This window comes from Mya arenaria, chromosome 3, assembly GCF_026914265.1.
Source record: "Mya arenaria isolate MELC-2E11 chromosome 3, ASM2691426v1".
Classification (NCBI taxonomy): Eukaryota; Metazoa; Mollusca; class Bivalvia; order Myida; family Myidae; genus Mya; species Mya arenaria.
The window spans coordinates 36,214,679-36,238,228 of record NC_069124.1 but is presented as its reverse complement, the minus strand read 5'-3'; the positions used below and the strand labels follow the sequence as shown (position 1 = coordinate 36,238,228).

General features: G+C 35.3%; 2 protein-coding genes across 2 annotated transcripts; one reads left to right on the top strand and one right to left on the bottom strand.

The window, feature by feature from the left end:
* The first annotated feature begins 441 nt into the window (after positions 1 to 441).
* LOC128228503 (FMRFamide receptor-like) lies at positions 442 to 2,067 on the top strand. Its single transcript, XM_052939849.1, has one exon. The coding sequence runs from the start codon at positions 785 to 787 to the stop codon at positions 1,892 to 1,894; it is 1,110 nt and encodes a 369-aa protein (XP_052795809.1). The 5' UTR covers positions 442 to 784; the 3' UTR covers positions 1,895 to 2,067.
* Positions 2,068 to 19,056: 16,989 nt separating this feature from the next.
* LOC128226656 (F-box only protein 39-like) lies at positions 19,057 to 22,379 on the bottom strand. Its single transcript, XM_052936628.1, has 2 exons — positions 22,248 to 22,379; positions 19,057 to 21,125 (listed from the first exon to the last, which is right to left on the bottom strand). Exon 2 carries the CDS (start codon positions 21,109 to 21,111, stop codon positions 19,696 to 19,698), a length of 1,416 nt encoding a protein of 471 aa, XP_052792588.1. The 5' UTR covers positions 21,112 to 21,125; positions 22,248 to 22,379; the 3' UTR covers positions 19,057 to 19,695.
* Positions 22,380 to 23,550: the final 1,171 nt, after the last annotated feature.

Sequence of the window (23,550 nt, the reverse complement as noted above, 5' to 3'; positions counted from 1 at the left end):
CTGGTAGACATGAATACTGCTCTGACTAAACACTAGCACCATATATTTCAAGCTCATGATTGACAAGCAAACTGCCCTTACAAAAACCCAAGCACAATATAATACAAGCTCCTGGTAGACATGAATACTGCCCTTACTTAACACCTGTACCATATAATACAAGGACATGGTAGACATGCATACTGGCCTAACTAAACACCTGTTTCATTTAATTCAATGTCCTGATAGACATGAATATTGCATTTACCAATCAACTAGTTATGGTATTAATTGACACTAATCGCTCGAAATGAACTCCTTATGAACGGTTTTATGAAGATCAAATTCACTAGTCTAATTAACAACAGGATACAAATGAGTACACCACATGCGTAATATCCGAACTCGTTCTATAATGCAGGATATGTAAATTTCATTGTAACTTAAGCTTGTGGTGTACGATGTATGAAATCATTTATATTCAATAGGAATATCTAAAGCAGATAGTTGACTACAATCTATTTAGATTTATTACCTGAATGTTATGCAAATGTTCGTCAGGTTTATGAAAGGACCCGAAGAGCTGTGCAGTTTTACACTCAAAAGGATTGGAAACTTAATACATAATGGAAAATCATATTATTTACAGATGACTAGTGAATATTAGAAGTCAATTATCAAATGCATTAGGGAGATACAGCGCATGATGCAGGTGGGCTTTACAAAACGTATAAAAGGAAAGTACAATCCATTGTGATAATTCACTTCAAAATAGCATTCTTGTTGAAATCAGCCTAAGATTAATATGAATACGTCTGTACTCGAATCGTTACCAAACTACATTACATATAGAAGAATGACACGCATTTATCCACCAATTCTCGCCACGTTTGGAATATGTGGCAATGTTCTTTCTGTGTTAGTTTTAAGAAGACGAGCAATTACATCAACCGGGCTACTGCTGATTGCCTTGGCAGTAACAGATACACTGGTATTGTCAGTTTGTCTACTTACGAAATGGGGATTTTCTTTGAAGAATGAGAAGTTCAGACATATCACAGAAGGTGTCTGCAAAGCTGATGTATTTTTCACATATCTTCTCATCCAGCTGTCCCCATGGATTCTGGTCCTTGTTACAGTTGAAAGGACATACTGTGTTCTGAAGCCACATAGTGTGAAAGAGGTCTTCACCAGAAAGAGAACGTCAGCTGCTCTGGTGACACTCATAGCTATACTAGTTGCATTCAATGCTCATTTTCTTGTAGGATACGAGCATGTTTATTATCAAGAAGACTTATTTGAATGTGCTGCTAATAGCGAGTCTTACCGTAACTTTATGTTCAACGTCTGGGGATGGATAGACCTTTCACTTGCATTTGCTCTACCATTATGTGTGTTTGTAATTGGAAACATTATAATTGTATTCAAACTACGTTCTAGTCGAAAATTTAGATCACTCAGTATTTATTCAAACTCGAGCAACACGTATGTAAGAAGAAACCGCCTATCGGCAACGGACGCGGTTTCACAGTGGACAAGGACCACTTTTGTGCTCAACGTTGCATTCGTCTTGTTAGTCCTGCCGTCTGTAACATTTCAAATAGGACAGGTTTATTGGTACCCTGAAGAAGAAAAGACAATCGAGAAGTACGCGGAGTTATTACTTTTCTCCGGAATTGTCCATATGTTGATGTACATGAATAACGCTATAAACTTTGTGCTTTATATCATGTTTGGTTCGAAGTTTAGATCTGACCTTAAAATGTTAGTTTGCTGCAGAAAGTTAACGCTTCGTCCCCGTCCTGCCTCTGTTTGGAGGACAAGCTCCGCGTCCACCTATGTCAACTCATGTTCAGTTGCTTCAGGGGATGAACAAAGTGATTCTGTGAATTGTACAACCACCACTGGACTCTAGTTCCTACACGACAAGAACAAATGGGCGTCACCACCAGTTTTGATTTAAGATGAGGAACGTGATTATTGGCGTATGTCTAATGCTGAATTTTGTCAATGATTTAGATGAGAAGGACAGCTATAATATGTGCTGTTGTTTTTTTTTCAAATGTAATATACGATTCAAGTGTAGCTTTCTTTGTTTTTATTTTTTATTATCCATCAACGTATATGTAATATATGTTGCATACTCATCAAAGAAAAACAACATAAAGTTATAGCAGGCCCATGAATAAACATTTCTATACAATAACTACAATGTTAGGGTTCTCGGGCTGCAAGACTTTCACTTATCAGATGAGTTGCATTAAATATTCATAAATAATTATATGTTTTAAAAAATACAGCAATATCTTAATACTAGTTATAAATACAGAACTTCAACTATTCCAAATATGCCGAGTTGAGTGCATAATTATACAGCGTATTGGCTCAGCCTCCACGCTTTGGCTCCAGCTCCCTGGCGTTTGGCTCCAGCTCAACCCAGAAAAAGAGTATAAACATGCTTATTCCGGTAAACAGGCGGTTATTTTTATTCCCGACAAAATAAAAGCACTCGATAATACTGGTTTTATCTTAAATGTAAGCTTTTTGAGTGATATTTAGCTGAAAATTGGTGAAAATGAACTACTTTCGTTTGTAAACATGCATTTGTTTGATGGGAGAATCGGGTTTATAACTCCATGAACAATATGTTTACAAAATAACCGAAATACGTGTGAAGATTAAACATATTTATATGGCACTGCATTCCCCGATTTCTCAAATAAGCCCTCATAATTGTGATATTAGATAAAATAACGAGTCATACTTACGTTTTATGATGATATCCTTACTTTTGCTCTAGCTCGGAAGTGTCATTGGCTCTTTTTTATACACAGCTCTAAAAGAGCTGGAGCCACTGTTTCGCATCCGTGTCATAGAGCGCAGTAATTTTGAAGAACTAAAAATAGCGTTTTTTAACGATTATTTATGTTCAATTTTAATTAAAAGTCTTGCAAACATATATATATATATATATATATATATATATATATATATATATATATATATATATATATATATTTGATTGCGCTTTATTGAAATGGCATACTAGTAATATATTGTTCATAAACCATACAATAAATGAAATAAGAAGTGGCGCGTTGTTAAGATTGGTTTTTCCAGCACTGGTCACATGACCGGAAACACACGTCCGGTATGCAAGAATATGTAATCTTTTTGTTAGATAGCCGTGTACAACTGGTAAGAATAAAATCCATTTAATGAACGTAATATCTGAGTAAAAACCCAAAGTTTCTTAGTCGATAACATGGAGGTATGTGATTGATGGCCGTAAACAATTGTATCAAGTCAACTGAATGAAGAGTATAAAAGTTATTTGTGAAAATCCAAACTTCCCTTAAAAATTAACAAGAAAACACTGTACCCAAAATATAATCTCAGGTTCCTAAGTCTATCAGGGGTCATAATTTGTATTTAGTATAATATGGAGGTATGTAACCTAATTGTGTGATGGTTCTGAACAACTCTGTAAAGTATGAACGCTGACAACAACGCTCAAACGATAATTACAGCCATCCTTATCCTTCGTAAGGTCAAGCTAGAAACAAAACGATTATTTTGGAATACCGCATTGACAATCAATAACACTATAAGTATCTATCATGTGGTTCCGGTACGGAAGGAAGGATTTTGCGATCCGGACCGGAAAAAAAACAAGATTGATTTTTTTTCTTGCATATCTACAATTATCAATTTGTGGAAAAAAATGACGTAGAAAAGGCACTTTTGTACAATTCACTAAAAAGCGCGTGCGACGTTGTTACTATTGACGTCATAAAGCGCAGTAATTTTAAATCACTATTGACGTTAAATATTTCCTTTAAAAATCGCGTTTTTACGACTGATTATTTTTAATTTAAAGTCTTGCATACTTATATATCTGATTTCGCTTTATTAAAATAGCATGCTTACACTTTTCATATACCACTTCATATGGTGAAGTTGTCCACATAACCTTACATAAACCTGAATGCCACTGTAGCTGCATTACGCCTCTTCGCCAACCCCACTGCAAAGGGCATCTCCTCCAGTTGGACGGTTGGCCACTTCAGGTACCGTGGACGCTGTAACATTGAACAGATGCAGTTACCTATTTCAATAGTTACAAACAACTATAATTTACAATCAAATAAATGAGCCTTGCTATTCATGTGAACATTGTCAATGATGACAAGTTGTAAGGAAATTAAGATAGGTCTAACGTTATTGAAAATGTGTTTAGATCCTAAAAATAAGGCAAAGAAATCTGAACAAGTCACAAGTGAGTTTGTGGATGGACTAAATACATTTAGAACGTTAGTAAGTTTTTTTTCAAGAATGCTATTTTACAAAACGCAGAAATAAAGGCTAATATATTCAACCAAAGAAATAAAATTAACACATCCAAATTACAAGTCCATTTCTTAAAACAACAATGCAAATGAACAGACCATAATCAAGATACAAAATAATATTAAACGATTGTTTAACCTCATCGATGATACACTGTTCAGCTGGTACTCATCATCAGCCATCTGGTCACCTAGCCAACTCCACTGCCAGGGGCATCACTTCCGGTTGGATGAATGGACAATACCGGTACCATAGACGCTGAAAGTGCTGAACTGATGAAGTCACCTATTCAAAAAGGTTTACTAAAACAAATAGTATAATGAAAAAAATCTTGATGTACTTCTTAAACCAACAGAAAAGCCTGTTTGCAATTCTTGAAATTCTATATTTTTATTAATTATTAATACGAAGATTGATTTTTTTTTCGCTCAAACAATTATTGATTTTATTAGAATAGTACTTAATTCATTTTTTTTTCCATTTTATTGTAGTTCATAAATGATAAGCTTTTGAAATATAAAGTGTCCTATTTCGAGAAAACAGTTTAAGCTTGACTTTTCATGGGAAATTATCCTTATAGTGAAGATAGTGCAATAACTAAAATGTAAGAGATGTTTTGGGTTTAAACTCATCCTAGTATACAAGAAAGTAGCAGAATTGAACTTGCCTTTCGTTGATATTTCCATGGCAGCTGCATTGGGCGAAAGTTAATACGTCGTGGTTGTGCGTCAATGAATCGTGGAGAGACGTTAAAATATGCATTTATTTTGTCACAAGTTTTTATTGGCCAATCAGCATTTTGCCTTTGGTCGATAACATAAAATATATATTAATATGGCCAAGACATAAACGTACATGAGCAAAAACCTTCATAGCGTCTGATATAAATTATTAAATTTAACTTAGCTAAGCCAGTTCGATTTAATTCCATGTTTTCTACGTATATCACTCTAAGTGGAACAACATAGTAGAAACTGAAATTCTTACTCAAAAGAATTCCGTGGACATAATTGACATTTACGTTCTGCCCTTATTTTGTCAAAGACATGTGATCTACCTCGTCTGAGAGAGGTCTAATTTATAGATACAGTATGAGTTTTTCTCCACGAAATAACGAACAATTGAGTAGCTGTATCCGACTTATACGACGATTAGTGTATTGCATATATTAATGACGAAATAAATGCATTAATGAATAAATACAAAGATATAAATTGATAAATAGATTTTTTTCCAAAGATAAGCATAAGGTTATTAGTATAGCCTTTCTTAATACAATGTATTAGCTAGTAGGATTACTCGAGATTCTCGTGCACGATCCGCTTAAAAGCGTAAGAAAACACATTTTCAATAGCTCTGCTGGGGGTATAGTCGTATAACTGCAGAAATCAACGATGCAGGTAACATCGATACGATAACCCTTATATTTACAGACTATCTGTGCAATAAAGGTAATAAATATTTTGCAAAAAGTCGAACAGTGCCAATCGTACAATTTTTGGGGGAAGGCGATGCAAATAAAAAACGATTTGCATGATAACGATATCAATACTTGCCATTGGCCATTAGAGCTAGAGACTACAATTAGTTATCATTCTATATCCCTAATATACATATACTAAAAAGGAAAAGAATCATATGTCAGAACAAAATGTCTGATTTTTTTATATTTTTTTTACGATTCATGTTACGTTTTACGTTACGGTTATCTTAGAATACCTTTATGCAGTATGGACATACCACGTGGTTTGTGACGTCGCATTTGGTTATAACGTGAAGCAAAACACCGCTCGATTCGGAAAGGATTATCGTTGTAAGTTATTTTCATATCATTTTTTTATAAAACATGGCGGAGGCTAAGCGGAAAAATGTACACTATACTCGGTTACTTAGCAAATGTTGAGCAATTTATAGGTGTTTTTTTTTTTCAAAAACCGTTTGGAAATGCTGATAATGTACAAAATATTGTTTGTTATAACAAAAAGCAAGTTACGTTTCTGGTCCAAAAAGATGTTTATATATATATATATACATATATACTTATACATATATATATATTCACCATGTTTGCCTTAAAACGGAAGTCTCGGAATGCATATTCTATCATCAGGATATATTCATACCTACAAATGAATCACACACTATATAGGAATATCAAATGTTTGTATTTTGTTATGACGAAAAGCAAAAACTATTTGGTTATAACGAAAAGCAGTTTTTGGAGGAACAAATGCCGACCTTTCTCCTTCTTGCCATGAGCCCAATTAAACCCTGTTTTTTGCAATGTTTGTTTGCATAGCCAGTAGGTATGAGCATCGGTTATGTTTCACAGCAATTAAAAGACATATCCATGACAACTAAATGTCACCATTGTTCTGCTTAGTACAGTCCTACAGTTTATGCCAGGTTTCTGGATTTTGGTCAATTTTCGAAGCCTCACTTCACAGCTAGGTGTTTATTATGCATGAAATTGAGGTATCCAATTTCTGTCAGCAGGGGCCCATTTACCACTCTTCCATGGTCAGTTTTAGGGTCAGAACATATTTATCAGAGTACAACTTCAGTATGATTTCTGGACAAAAATTCATGATGACTATGGAAAAGCAATTTATATCATTTTTCTTTAGTTTTAACTATTCATGAAAATAAAAAGATACCATAATCATTGATTTTATAGCAAAAAAAATGAAAATTGAAATACATAAAAGAAAAATATTCAGTCTTATCGTTTGATTTAATTTCGAACGGAATAACTTTATACATGGGGTGTTTATTTACAATTTTCATTAAAATAACGTAAGCTGTCTACTTACTACAAAAGTATCAATATCAACCAAATTATACTCATGTGCAATTGAATGAAAAAATGGATAATTAGGTTTTATATAATGTAGTACATGTATATCTAACAGTGTTAGTCATGCAGTGATAATAAAGTTTGTTATATATGGTTATATGTAAAGAATATGTTTTTCGCCTTTTTCACAACAAATGAAAATAAATACTTTCCATTGCTGCATTTTTGGAACAAGAAAAGAATACTGCCAACTTGATACATTTGTACATTGCTATTTTCACTTTACGATGAGTATGCGTAATTCAACATTAAATCGTAGCAATTCTATTGCAATCAGTCTCATAATTATGAAGTCCATAGTTTGTAAACTCTGAAGTCATCACTTGGATTGAGGTTCGTATGTTTTCCTGTGAAATACATTTTTTAATAAATTATAATTACACTGATTTTACGGAGTCACTCAATTCAGTCAACTTCATTATTCCCACAAGACGTTGCATGTTCTTCATAAGCTCGTCTGGTTTTTTTTTTTACAAAAATGGATTTTATGCGTCGTCGGTAGGTTTGAGGTGCAAACTGTTTTTGTTCACCTTTGTCGTATATCAATTAAACCCCTAAAAACAATTGGATGTAACTTAAACATACGTTCATTGAAGTAAAAGGTGCCATTCTGTCTTTTCTCGTTATCAAACTTGATTAAATGCATATTTATACACATATGTTAAAGTGAATACTTCAGGAATAAACATTGATGTCGAACAACTGAAGCAAATCCATGTGTATTGGCACAATAAAGAGGCGCAATGATTTAATCAAACAAAATGTTATCTTTTTTTCAGAATGATGCGGCCTCCCCTTGCATTCGAGAAGCGCAACAGGCGGACAAAGAAAAGAAGATCACCATTTTTCAATTTGCCTGATGCATGGGCCCAAACAAAAGAAATATTTAATAGTGGTATACGCCATGTCGAATAAACTAGCACACTCATATCGAAAGCCGTCTGTTATACAATTCAATTCGAAACACCAAAATTCCCATTTGAAAGCAACCCCGCCAAAACATATGAACTTGTTGAAACGAGTTTCAACCCCTAGACACAAGCACCGCAGTTCCAGTACAAGACACGGTGTGTTTTTCCACACCATTGTGTAGAAGATACTGATGTCTCTTTTTGAGTGGCACTCAAAATATACATTCTAAATGATACGTCAGTCAACATATGGTTATAATAAATTGATTGATAGCATTTGTGGCAGTCGAAACTACAACACACACGATAATTAATATCACAAAAAGGAAGACATGGATCATCAGCTATAAACATCATTTTTGTTTAAAAAAAAGAAATATTGTATTCATGCAGTTTATAAATAAAAAACATTGTTATTTCCAAATATTACGCTGAGTCCAATGAGGTGAATAGATTTCTAATGTGCCCGAAAAGTCACCATATCATGTTCACCCCACTATGTCTTGTTTTTTTGTCAGTTAAACAACTTGTTTACATGCTAATATTGTGGCATCCGTTTTGATTTTACCGCTCTGTCATTAGTATGTAAGATGGCGTCAATGGCATAAACGATATCCCTAAGACGCATTTACGGAGATGATCGTTGATCTCCGTAAATCTTTCAGGATACATTAGTCATTTAATATTTAAGCGTTTAAAGTAATTAAATACACGGTAACAAAAGATCTTGTTATCAATGATTGATAATTTGATATTATTTAAACGTTATGTTGCTCTTATTAATTATCACTTTAAGTAACGTATATAATGAAAATAAAATTACACACGAATAAACTCTATTATTGTAAAAAATAACAGACGAGCTGGTGAAGAACATGCAACGTCTTGTTGGAATAATGAAGTTGACTGATAAAACAATTGAGTGACACATTAAGCAGTATAATGGCGACATTTAGTTGTCATATATGTGTCTTTTAATTGCTGTAAAACATAACCGATGCTCATAACTACTGTCTATGTAAACTGATATTGCAAACCGGGTTTTAATTGGGCTCATGGCAAGGAGGAGGGAGGTCGACAATTGTTCCTCCAAAAACTGCTTTTCTTTATAACCAAATAGTTTTGCTTTTCGTCATAGCAAAATACAAACATTTAATATTTCTATGTACTTGTGTGCCTCATTTGTATGAATATATCCTGGGGATAAAATATGCATTCCAAGACTTCTGTTTTAAGGCAAACATGGTAAATATAGGTAAATATATAGAGAAACAACTTTTCGGACCAGAAACGTAATTTGCTTTTCGCTTTAATATATCCTGGGGATAAAATATGCATTCCAAGACTTCTGTTTTAAGGCAAACATGGTAAATATAGGTAAATATATAGAGAAACAACTTTTCGGACCAGAAACGTAATTTGCTTTTCGCTTTAACAAACAATATTTTGTACATTATCAGCATTTGCCCACGATTTTTGAAAAAAACACCTATATATTGCTCAACACATCGCTCAGTAACCGAGTAAAGTGTACATTTTTCCGCTTAGCCTCTGCTAGGTTTTATAAAAATTGATATGAAAATAACAAACTTACAGCGATAATCATTTCCGAATCGAGTGGTATTTTGCTTCACGTTATAACAAATTGTGACGTCACAAACCACGTGGTATGTCCGCACTGAAATTGTTACATCATCATAAACATGAGCAGCTTGTCAATACAAAAAGAAGACACATTTGCGTCGTCAATACTTATAGCGATTGACTCAACAACTTCCCTCTGTTCTGCATATAATGAATATCACTCTGCTGAGATAAGATTCTAAGAAAAGTTGCAAAAATATTAAATCTGATCATATTTAATACGGTTTAAATCTGAGGGTCTGCAGACCGAGTTTGAGACAGCCTTCTAGCTTCCGATTAAGAACTGAGGTTCTGCTTTGCTCTAGTTTAAGAAAACATTTATCGCTATTAACGTTTAAAAATACAAGGCGTCGTCATTTTTAAAATTATCTCAGTGATTAAAGTTGGCATTATACAGATCAGTTTTGTATACAGATGAAAGTGGTCACGCGTCCGTGTATTTGTTCATTTTTATATTGATACTTAAAATTTTAAAAGAAAGCCAATTGTTACCACAAGCTACTTTTTTCAAAAATAGTTTTTATCATTTTTCATAGATTACCAACACGCATTTGATAGGATAAGCTTTTGTACGAATTATTCACAAGCAACGACCAAATTGTATTACGACTTGTATTTGTTGTTTATCAATTTATCTACAAAAAAATAATGTTATCCGACAAATTAATAAAGCAACTTTCTCGCTAATTGGTCTATGTTCTTACATTGAAGAGCAAATAACGTGTTGTTTAGGTCTTTTGAACGTTTTTTATTTCTGCCTGGTTGCGAACAAGGTCAACAAAAATGAAACTTTATCCAAAAGTATGCTCACTTCACCTGTACAATATAAGCATTAAGATTTTTGTTTCGACAACTTTAACTGCGATGTTGACAAATTCCGATACAATAATGAAATGTCTGTATCTTGTTTTACTTACAAATGATGCATACATCAATGCACCAGTGGTAAAGACCTCGTCTAGCAATCCAGATGTTTTTCCTGGGATCGAGTTCTGCAACTGGCTTTACTTTTTATTTCGTTTACAGGATTTGTTTTGTTTCTAACTGTGCATATTTGGAAATGTATTTCCAAACAATTGAAAACTTCCAATCCGCAGCCTATCGGTCTTACCATTTTAAAGAGTATCTATGGTTTCTATGATTTGGTAGAAATAATCAAGAAGGTTTTTAAACAAACATAAAATAACTCTACGGTCACCATCGGTCTGAGACGTTTTTAAACAAATAGATTCTCATAGACTGCCCTTGGTTTCATTTAAAATGTTGAAGAAAAAAGAAAAATTATCTTTGTTTCAAGTCATCATTTGACGCAGCATTTATGACGTCATTTATCACCTCATATACACACACTGTACATAGATTGATGTTGAAAAACAATTCGCGGTTGTGATGAATTTATTCAATATACACTCTAAGAGAAACCAACAAACTATGGACATTCTGCCATTCCATTCAGTTGTTAAGGGCTCCTACTTCTTATCACCAGCAGTCAACTGAAATATAACCAACACACGAAGCCATCATATTGTAAGAGCATAATCATGCTCTTAGATTTCTACAAATTTGTAACGGTATTTTATATGATGCCAGGTGCTTTGCCAGTGTTCTTGAAGGGATGGGAGGAGAGGGGGCAGGAGCGTGGTAAGTTATAACCATGCAACAATAAAGAAAGGCCCTTAACACAATTAGTTCGTTAATGCCACTAACAGTTATCTAAGGACTCAATGCGATGCGTAACAATTCAAGTGAGATATATCAATTACGATAAGGATGTGACCAAAAAGTGTGATATCGGTGCTTTATTGTTTTGTTCCTGTATTATTAGCCATTTTAATTCATAAGCGAGAAACGGCCTTACGGAGTCTGCTCTATTGACGCCATAGCTAAATACAACGGAATGATGTCAATAAAAACTGACCACTGCGTCATTCCGTGACGTGCGTTATTAATAAGTTTCACTTAGCAATGTGATTTCATTAGATTTTATGTGAAAGGTTTGGCATTCGTTTATTAAGGGACAAAAGGCTGTATGTGTTTGATTTGTGTTATAAATGACACGGCTGAATCATTAATTACGTGAATTATTACATGATGAATGCTTATAACGCTGAAAATATGCAATGAATACAAACATTTCCATGCAATTATAAATAAACATAAGGCCTATAAAAACATAAGGACGTAAACTGGTTTATAGACGCCCAATCTCAGAGTATTTCCGGATTTTTTTTATCTAAATACCTTATTTATAAGACCGAATTTGTTGCAGACGACTTTTCCCCGTTTGAACTTCCTTGCAAGGCGACGGGATGGTCTGCTCAGTGGGAAACCCTCTACCCAGGAAACGCACGAATTGATTTCAAGACGCTTCTCTGACTGATTTACGGAACCTGGAAAACAAGTATCTATCTAGTATTTGACTTTGTAAAGATCATTCTATCTACGCCGTTCCATCTTTTAATACACCACAGTTTTTGTTCATTTCAGTCTCTTTCAATAAAGAGTTAACGTCAAAATGGTAAGCGTTTAGCTCAGATTAGAATCAGAGGAAGAGCTTCGGCTGTTACAGTTTTATCTCTTTGTATTGAGGAATTTTAGCTGTATTTGCGAACAAAACACTCACATTATTATAAATTAAAAAACCTCAAACTTCTTGTTTGACAAATCCTTCTTTAAACACACCGAATTTAAAGTCGCAAATATCGCGTTATATTATTTCAATTACACTACAGAAGAAGATGTTCCTCGACAGAATACCTGATAGAAGGTAGATCTTGTCCTTCTGAAGGCTTACCCCGCACGTAGCGCCGTGCTCGGCCGTGTAAACACGCCTTAAACCCTTTTTGCCTAGAACAGCCCCGAATTTAAGCTAAAAAAGAACAATATGTACATCAAGTACTATCCGAGAGTATCCGACTCACTAGTACATTGAATGTTTTGGGTTATTATACGCGTTAAACTGATAGTGACGAATCTGTGTTGACAAAGAGTGTACCAATTTTCAATAAAATCACAATTGTAAAAGTTCTGGTTCGTTAATCTTTACTAGAGGATCTAAACAAATGTATTGTCCTGCAAAACAGTATATTCTATTCGAAAGGATGTCACCTGGACGAAACCATCAGTGCACCACTCATCAGTTTTCAGAAATATAGCGCAGTCAAATTGTGATAAAATTATTAAAACCGCTAAACAGCAAGTAGTGTATAAAATACGCTTAAAAGCACTAAATAAACATATATATTTTATAATCGGTATAGAAATATGTAAAAAATACAACCGTGGTCAAAGAGATCGATGCGCTGGAATTTGATCTATCGCTTTTTGAATACTATATAGACAGTATGTGTATACCACCTTACAAATAACTTCATATATGCTACGTGGGAAGGCCAAAATTAGCTTAAAATGAAGACTTCAATCAAATATAAGTTTTCTTTTACAACACCATTTTAAATTAAACAAACGGTAATCTATGCCGCTTAAAGAGCCCCGCATTTGTTTTATTACTGAAATTGGAGGTCATTAGTTTCATCAAACACTTTGACAAACCTGTTTCCAAAATAATGTCGAAGTGTTTTAAGAAACTAAACTCGCAATCAAATTCTGGTTAAAGACCGAATGTGGGGCCCCGTAAGCAGCGTAGATTGCGCTATATTTCATTTTAAATGGTGAAGAAATAGTAAAGTTATCTCTATTTGAAGTCTTTTTCCAAATCAAAATAGTGCCTTCCGACGTAGCATTTATGACGCAATATATCACGTGGTATACACACACTGTAGATGTTTGGGGACGCCGTTCATGTGTCATTCCTGTTACTGGTATCTTATATTTTACATCTTCACGACTTCCTCAATTGAAAACTTGAGAGCCTGTCATGATTTTGTATAATATATGCGAGTCCAATGCTCTAAATTGTCATATCTAAACTGAAAAAAATGACCGAGTAAACCTTACGTACTTGGTTAAACTAACGAAATTTTGACATGTATACAGACCTTGTATTTGCGCTTCGGTACTATCTTGTAATAGTGGAGGTGAAACATCGGGACTCCTGGCGGTTGGATAAGAACACTTTTAACCTTCGCCTTGATTACTGAAGAGGTGAAGCATATTTGACCGAGTTATTCGAAATGAAAAAAAACCTATTGAAACCAGAAAGTAGCAGTGTAAAGCTTCACTTTCGCAGATCGACCGTGTTGACAAGTTTTTTTTTGTCTTGGAATGAGAGAATTGAATATCAAATATCTGGAAAACAGTAATATAAGACTTCTTACAAAGATCAGATCGCATATTTTCATATCTACGTTCGAAAAAATGGTAGTTTTTTGAAAAGTGAGTCTTTTGGCAGTTTTCCAAACATAATTGAGATCTGTTCTATTGTAAGTTATCTTAAATGACTGAATTGAAGGCATTGGTACCATCATCAGCTGATTCTAAAACAAACAAAAATAAAAGAAAGGTCAAACTGCCAATCTTTGAGAGTGCATCCTTAAAAGAAGAACTAACCATTTGAAATACAATTAACCTTTGCCAAATTCGTATCTGAATCCAAATAATATCAATTATATAAAAAGGTCATGATCACTACTCTCTAAATCTAAAGTATAAAGCATCGATATTTGAGTATTAATGATTACTACTGTTTGCAAATAAACTTACCATAACCGTTCGTCAATCCGTTAAAGATACACCCTTACTCCCAAATAAGATTTACCATATTTAATAACATTGTTTTAATATTCCAAAAGGGATGAAAAAATGTCGAAAACAATGGTTCTTATGAAGGATACTGAGTTTAATATAAAAGAAATGAGCATAAAACACGGTATTTCTACCTGATGAGACTATAGTAGATCAAAGTAAATCTTTCAGCTTCACCAATCATTTCATGTTTTTGTGTTTTCTAATATCAGTAATTAATATTTTCCATAAATGCATTATTTAGTAAGCTGTTAAAGGTTTATCAGTCAAAATTGATGTTTGTTATACATGTACATGTGTTTGTATTGACGTTAGTAAAATGTCACTTTAAATACAGCACGATCGCAATGCAATGTTGCAGCTAAGAGACAAACAGTTTGATCTCTTCAAAGCAATTCGTTTGTCACAGCCCCGTGATTTAGGCTATGATTAAATTGGAAGTTAAACCAATGTAAACTGAACATGTGCGGATGCTCGACTCTTCAGTAGACACTTATGGCTCTGAGAATACGCAACACCTCTGACGTCAGGAGTCGGTGTTGTTTGGGTCGGAATAAAAACATGATTATTCAATGATTCAAATCCTAAAAATATTGCAAACAGTAGTATCACGATTTAGGTGCGTTTAATGCCTTTTATATACCAACATTTGCGTGGGCTAATGAAACGTTGAAACCAAGTTAAAACAGTAAAACGAATACGTTTTATTGAAGAAGTATCTATCAATTTTATACTTACTAAAGTCTCCAACACAACCCTTTTGCGTGTTTGTCATAGGTACACAGGAGCATCCTTCACTGTTTTTGATAGCACATGCAACCAACACAGCTAACACAACAACGCAAGTCTTCATCTTGCTGTTGCGACAGTTCATTGAGAAAGGTAGACACTAAATAAATATCAATTTATTTAGTTAAAGCTTTATTGTCATGACCAAGAGCCAAATGTCACCAAAAGTACTACTTGCATAAGCCGTTTTACATCTGTTTCTAGATCACAAACGCCTTTGAAAGGATTAGGCATAAGCTTTGCTACGTTTTCCTTGTTGTTTAAAGTAAGAACAGCTGTGAAGTAGCCTAAGTTATCATAACTTACCCTTTACGCTAACTCCTGTTTTCATCATCCGTTGATAGGTGGAAACGCTAACATTTATTCATAAGAAAATCTTTATGTTTCGTTGTCTAATGACGTTCTGTGTGGCTTGTTCTGTGTATTTAAGGCTTTGGCACTGGTGCTTTTCAACAACATCTCATTGGAGTATTGTTTCAGTAACACGTGGTTTTAGTGTATACTTAAATATCACGTATGGAAACTTTAAAAGCGAAGGCTCTCAACAGGTTGCATCAATGTTGCCTGTATAATATGCAGGTAATGTATTAGTGAAGCATATTGAATTCATTAAAAGTAGTGTCTTATCAATACACACTGTATGTGCTGTCTACCGTGTTTATTAGGTTTTGCCTCTGGTTATTGTTCCATTAAACGTGGCTATGGTATGTTGTTTGGCTGCAGGTCTTGTCCCTGTGGTTTCCATTGCATGATTGCTTTACTAGGTCTCTAGGTCAAACCATTCAAAACAAGTGTTAAACACACTGGATATCACATATGACACACTCGTGATAAAATGTTTAACGCTTTAGCACTTTTAAGATGCGACTCCAGTTTAAACTACTACAACAATTATCTATAAGAGACCCAACAATGCATCATCATCTACGGCAGTATTTTTTCCGATCAATAACGCTGCCTGCACTTGCATGCTGTATAAACTCGCTACGAGTGTTGGGAAAGCGATGAACATCTTATGGAACAGTGGATTTCTTTAAAACTGTTTTTATTTATTGTGACAGTCCTTAAGTTACAATCTATGTTGTTTTGAAATTAGGTATGAATATACCATATAAATTAGTAAAAATGATAAAATTACTTAATGGAAATTTTGACACCATGTTCAATTTCACACAATTAATCCAAAGTATAATTATTGACGTCGCGGTAAAAATCTTCAAATTCTTCACAAAGGTGAGCCGATGCAAAACAGATGCATCATAAGACTTCACAAGGTGAGCCAAGGCACAAAACAGGCATCAAGAGACTTCCCAAAGGTGAGCTCAGGCACAAAACAGGCATCAAGAGACTTCACAAAGGTAGTCCAATGTACAGAACAGGCATCAAGAGACTCCATAAAGGTGGGCCAATGTACAAAACAGGCATCAAGAGACTTTACAAAGGTGAGCACAGGCACAAACCCGGCATCAAGAGACTTAACACAGGTGAGTCAAGGCTCAAAACAGGCATCAAGAGTCTTCACAAAGGTGAGCCCAGGCTCAAAACCGGCATCATGAGACTTTACAAAGGTGAGCCAAGGCTCAAAACAGGCATCAAGAGATCAAGAGATTTCTCAAAGGTGAGCCCAGGCACAAAACATGCATCAAGAGACTTCACAAAGGTGAGCCAAAGTACAAAACAGGCATCAAGACGCTTCCCAAGAGTGAGCCCATGCACAATACATGCATCAAGAGCACAAGGTGAGCCCAGTCACAAATCAGGCATCAGGAGACTTCCCGAAGGTGACCTCAAGCACAAAACAGGTATCAAGAGACTTCATAAAGGTGGGCCAATGAACAAAACAGGCATCAAGAGACTTTACAAAGGTGAGTCCAGGCACAAAACAGGCATCAAGAGACTTAACACAGGTGAGTCAAGGCTCAAAACAGGCATCAAAAGACTTCACAAAGGTGAGCCCAGGCTCAAAACCGGCATCATGAGACTTTACAAAGGTGAGCCAAGGCTCAAGACAGGCATCAAGAGACCTCACAAAGGTGAACCCAGGCACAAAACAGGTATCAAGAGACTTCATAAAGGTGAGCCAATGCACAAAACGGGCAACAGAGACTTTACAAAGGTGAGCCAAGGCACAAAACAGGTATCAAGAGACTTCATAAAGGTGGGCCAATGAACAAAACAGGCATCAAGAGACTTTACAAAGGTGAGTCCAGGCACCAAACAGGCATCAAGAGACTTCACAAAGGTGAGCCAAGGCACAAAACAGGTATCAAGAGACTTCATAAAGGTGAGCCAAGGCACAAAACAGGTATCAAGAGACTTCATAAAGGTGAGCCAAGGCACAAAACAGGTATCAAGAGACTTCATAAAGGTGAGCCAAGGCTCAAAACAGGTATCAAGAGACTTCATAAAGGTGAGCCAAGGCTCAAAACAGGTATCAAGAGACTTTACAAGGTGAGCAAAGGCTCAAAACAGGTATCAAGAGACTTCACAAAGGTGAGCCAGTGTTATGTACCAATAACACGCCCACCTTTAAAGATTGTAATTTTCAGTAAAAAAAACCTTCCTGATAGACAACAAACTAATTTATATTATCTTGCTGCTCTGTTTTAACGAGTAGTTAGGGTGAAATTGTTTTTATTTTGTTGAGTGGTGAGAGCGTTAAACCACCCCTAGAAGAAATATGGCACAACCTGCATGGTGCATTTTCGATATTATGCTTATTTTTAGAGAAAACCATTAGTTTTCCTATTTTGAAACTTCATGTGAATGGTAGCACAAAAATGGAATACTGAACAATGGTTTTACATTCCATGGTCGAATAAATGGTACGGTAACACCGAGTAGCAAGAATATTTTCTAAATATTTTTTACGGATACAGGCTGATTATACTTCACCAGCCGCTGATTAAATGCGTATCTTATTGAAACAGAATCTTTGCTTTTACAAAATACTGAATCAAAACAGCATTCCAACTAACTTGAATAAAACCAATAGGTCTGATTATGTTAGCACTATATTTTTTAGAAATGTCATTCTAGTACAATGAGGTTGGAACTATGGGACGATTATCCGTCTCAAACAACTGCTTACAGTAGCACTGGTCGAAATCAGCGAGCAAGACGTGGCACAGGGGACTTACATGCCAGACAGTGGGTGATTGCCGACATGCGTGCGTGATTTTGACAGGTCCGGTGAGACCGCCAACCCGGATATAGAATCGGCCAGATTTGTTTTCGTGCCTGAAATATCCCCGATGTTGATTTCAACAAAATATGCGCCATATAATCTTCACCCACCGCCATGAAGGGGCAAAACATTATAGATGTATGACGCAGCTTTATTTCGTCCTTGTTAACATTGGCGGGCTTATCTCGTGAGAAGTTATTCATTTGATGTGTTTTACCCCTAAATATCACCAAGGTCGATGCCCACGGTCATTTACAAAGGTAACGGCCACCCCAAGCAGCACCCTGTTCGACTTTCCTCGACTTCCGGACGGCCTGCTGTCCTATATGTTGCTGCCGATACAGTATCCAGACGGTCCGTAGGTTATATATATATATATAAGTATATAACATCAATAGTGTATCGATTGTTTTTATTTATGTTCGACAGTAACGAGGTCTGGAATTATATACTACTGTTTGCAAATAAGGGAATTCATGTGATTGCTCATCATCAATCCATTAATGTGCCAACGATTTAACCGTTGAACAACTTAAATGTTCAAATAACATACAAACCGTTCAGTAAGCGATCTCATATATATCCGCTACACAACGTTATTATATATAGCGTTATGAAATGAAGTCAAGTGAGCATCGTGATATGAGTTTAATGATATTGCCTTTGAATAACAAACAAGTAGCTCAGAATTGTGTTAACAACTGCTTCAAACTAAGAGGTCAAAACCTTCCATTCATAAACAAAAATCATATAATAAACAGAATCAGAAATCAAAAAATAAATAAAAACGTTAAGTATACAGGTAGTTTCACAGTAAAAAAATGTTCGAACAAAGATATTATTTTATCAAATTACACATGCATCTACTTTGTTTAAAAAAATGCTTTGATTAATCACAGTGTTGGTTTATGGTTTCAATTATTTTTATTTTATTGCCAGTTATTTCAATATTTAAAAAATGGTATATACTACATTATGGCTTAAAATGTTGATACCAAAAAGATAAGTTTCCAAGACTAAGATGCCAAAGATAAATGGAAAGGCTGTAAGGCGTAAGCACACTTAGCCCCTAGGTATCAAGGTGGAGAACACATGGGATAGCCATTTTCTAATGTTGTTATAACCCAGGTGTCTAATAATATTGTTTGTCGAAATGATTTATATCATGTGTGTATATCGTATACAATTAAATACGATTAAACTAAACTAACATATTTCAAAAAAAATGTTTGCAGCTTATTCACAAGAAATAAATTCTAAAAACCATGTCGAAACTAACGCACAACCCTTGGTCGCCACGATGTACCAAGCGCAGATGACACTTCCACGATCATCGTCTGTAACTGATTCTCGTCTGCTGCGTGGAACCGGAAGAGGCCGACTTGCACGAGATTTCCGTCTGCATCCCTCTGCAAGACTTGATCATCATCAATATCGTCATATTCAGTGTGGATTTTAACGTTTGCCTCGTTTAATTCAAAGCGCTGCCATTTGTTACCTCGAAGTTTTGCCAACCGGATGACGGTGTTAACATAAATTTCACCATGGTAAATAAAGTCAGTTAGATATTCGCATCGTTCACATAGAAGAATGAGCTCATCGTCCATGTTATACGAATCACAAAGGCTATGAAATGCAGTTAGGGTGGTGTTATATTGTGTGTGCAGCTTTGTTAGTGTCGCAGGGTCCACTTTTGAGTATTTCATGTACATGAAGTGCGAAACAGGCACTTCCGGAGGCAGTAAGTTCGCAAGTTCAAAATCAGGTGTAGCGAGAAAGACGAGAACTTCAACTCTGAGGTTTGGATTTCGGTCAATTAGAGATTGCCACGTTTTAGGAGTCACGCGAGGTACCTGAAACTTGCTGTCATTTATAAAATGAACAACAATTTTTAAATTTTCAAGTTTTCTTCTAGTCCGATCCGCAAGTGAAATAAGCAATTCATTGCTGATCATCGGAGACCGCAAACCGAGCGTGGTCAAGTTGCGAAAATTGCAGACAAGGTCAAGGGAATCTTCTGGTGATAACAAAATGGGGCGTCTTTCTGACCATGTGACCTCGTCCAGCCAAAAGATTGTCAGCTTCTCGAGATTTTTCTTCAACTTTTCGTTCGATTTCAGCGCCTTGAAAATGTTGCACTCATCCTTCGTAATGATGCCTTCAAACATCGGCCAAGAGCGAATATTTAGGTGTTTCATACGGAAAGCGTGGCGCACGAACGCCGCGAGCACACGAATCGATTCTGTGTCTGGCGGAAAGCCATAATTCGTGTGGAACTGTGACGTCTGTCGCCCGACGTCCAGTGTCAGCGACTCAAGGCGACAATTCTCCGCAACTTCTATTAACAGTTCTTGCAATTCGCCCGCCATTTTCCGAAGATGGCCGGAAATCTTAATTGTAAGATGTTGAAAGTACTGGCCAAACTGTTTCGTCAAAGCTAAATAGTAGTTTGACGCTGTAACAGCCTCCGCCTTTCGACGAAAGTTGTCGTCGTTTCCGAGAAAGTGAAGCGTCTGGGTGCTCCAGAGAGACGGATGGTTGAAGGCGTCTGTTAGCGCGTGACAGGTGCGGGCTGCACGTGCCCGGTCTTGGAGGGGGAGATGCTGTAGGATGCGCACCCAGGCCACATCCGGTAGAGAACTGAAATCGGGGCTCGTTCCATCAACATCAGCGGCGCCGTTTTCTGACATGTTGCTTGAAGAATCTATAATGAAGACAAATCATAACATTTATTGGTTTAGTTCAGTTATTGTGTCTGACTCACATATGTATATATTTATACGCAGGGTAATAGCAGTCTGACTCACAGCAAAGCATAATTACGTGTGGACTTGACGAACCATGTCCGCAGCACAAACTATCAGTAAACCCTAGCCTTTACGGGTACCGCTTCATGTATGTATCACCCTTGCTCTAAACATCTAAAGTGATTAATTTTACTATGTTATTAAGTACGTTTTAAGTGATGATAGGAATCAATTTCCCCTTTTCTCTTACCCCAGAACACACAATCATTTCAACGATTATTTCAAAACAATGACCTTGATGACCTTTTAAAATCGTCGTTTTTGTTATACATATAGTCAAGCAAATAATAAATTATTCCACCTTCCTTGTCATTATCTGAAATTTATGTCAATGTGTGCAATTGTGTCATCTGTATGAATCAGGAGGGCGTTTTGTGTACTTTTTCTTTGCTTTAAACATTCAAATTGATGCAAATATATATCTCAACCTCTCTTTAAACTTTGTTGTCTTGAATTGTTTCGTCATGTTCAAGCGCGGCTATTGTCCTTCAAACTGATGCATTTATGAATGGGCCTTGTTTTTTGGATAAAACTGAGTAAAATATAACGGTCGGCCCTATATTTATTAACTTTATAACAAAATTTATTTTAATATAATTCGATACACCGTTTTTTAACTTAGTTAGAGTTCCCCCATCATTATTGATAAGCCTGGGATTTTATTAAAAAAGGAAATAGGGGAGGTGAGGGGCGTGGTCAAAGGGGTGTGTCAAAACGACGCACCCTGCCCATGTGGATCATGACAGGGGCTATTACAGAAAAGGGTACTTCTGATTTTTCTCAAATCTTATTTTATTTTTAAGGCAATGCATTATTTTGAGGATATATATATATATATATATATATATATATATATATATATATATATGTGTGTACATGTCCAAGTACGTGTAAAATATCATATGTTTACAGCCGAGTTAGTTGAACTGATTTATTATGACTAATAGTGAGGCTCCTCAAACCACTGTAGCAAAACCATTTATAATCAAATCAATCAGGTACCAAAGAAGTCAACTTACCAACTTTCGTTCCTCGGATAAGTTTTACATTTCTCTTAAAAGAACAGAATCATCGTCATTGTTGCACATTCCTAATAAAATAAATAAATAAAGCAATCGCTAAGTGTTCTATAAATAGAAATGACAGGTGAGTGAGTCGCAGTCAAAGGGAGGTAGTTTATGTATTACAGAAAAGGTTACAAACAACCATTAGAGTAACAGGGTGTATATATGATAAACTTACAAAGTATTCTTTATATAAACTACCATGACAGAAGTTTTTACTGCTCTATGAAATTGAATTTAGCATGGTATTCTATTAAACATACCTTCTTTCGGTCTTAGTTTACTATTTATGACTTTATCGGCGATAAAATGTAAGAAAATGTCCCATCATGTTTCGGAATAGAAAATGTTTAAAATTTCTTTTTTACATTTCAGCCAGTCTGAGCGAGGGGCGCCTTTGAGTTACGTCCCCTCTTTCCTAGCTTCGCTCCCGATATTTGTGAACATTTCCCTTGCTTCTCAATACAGTAACTACATTGAAATCAAGCTTTGATTTTAATTAAGAATTATTTTGGCCAATTTTGCCAGCTATTATCTATCACCTCTCTCTATAACTTTAACAGTTAAGAGCCAAACCTCCAAAACGTATTGTGCCCTGGAGTGTTCTTGTTTCTTTACATATTTTAATTTAAAAGTACATTCATTGTTTTTAAATCTGAATTCTGAGTTAGTATCATAAGTAAAATTCATTTATTTGAATGATTACATTTTATGAATAAGTCCAATTGAGCTTTTTACAAGAAAAGGTTGATTTTTAAGCATTTTATTAGTTATAAAAATGTATAGTTACATGACATTATGTTTATTTTCTTCAAAACTGAACGGTAAACTATCATAAATTGTCTTTTGAATTGTTCATTAGACATCATAGAAAATATTTAAATGATTTCAGCAGGTTGTCTTATTATTAACTATTTTTTATGAATTTATAAAACTGCTATATATTTTCAAACATCGAAATACTGCTCTGTTCCGAAGACTCACAAGATCAATCAAAATGATTTTTTTCCATGTGTATCAATATTATGTTCGGTTGAACGTAATTTTTCTGTTAACTGAAGTTTATTTTACCAGAAACTGTTGTGTTTATTTCATAATCTCTGATAATGTGAAAAAAAAATCAAATAAAGACAAAATATTTTTAATTAACAGTAAAAAATCTTCAAAATTTGGATAAAAGTCCCATAACGTACCATGATAATGACTATGTTGTCCGTAAAAGCTTTATAAAAGTGTGTATTACTTATACCTTAATTCA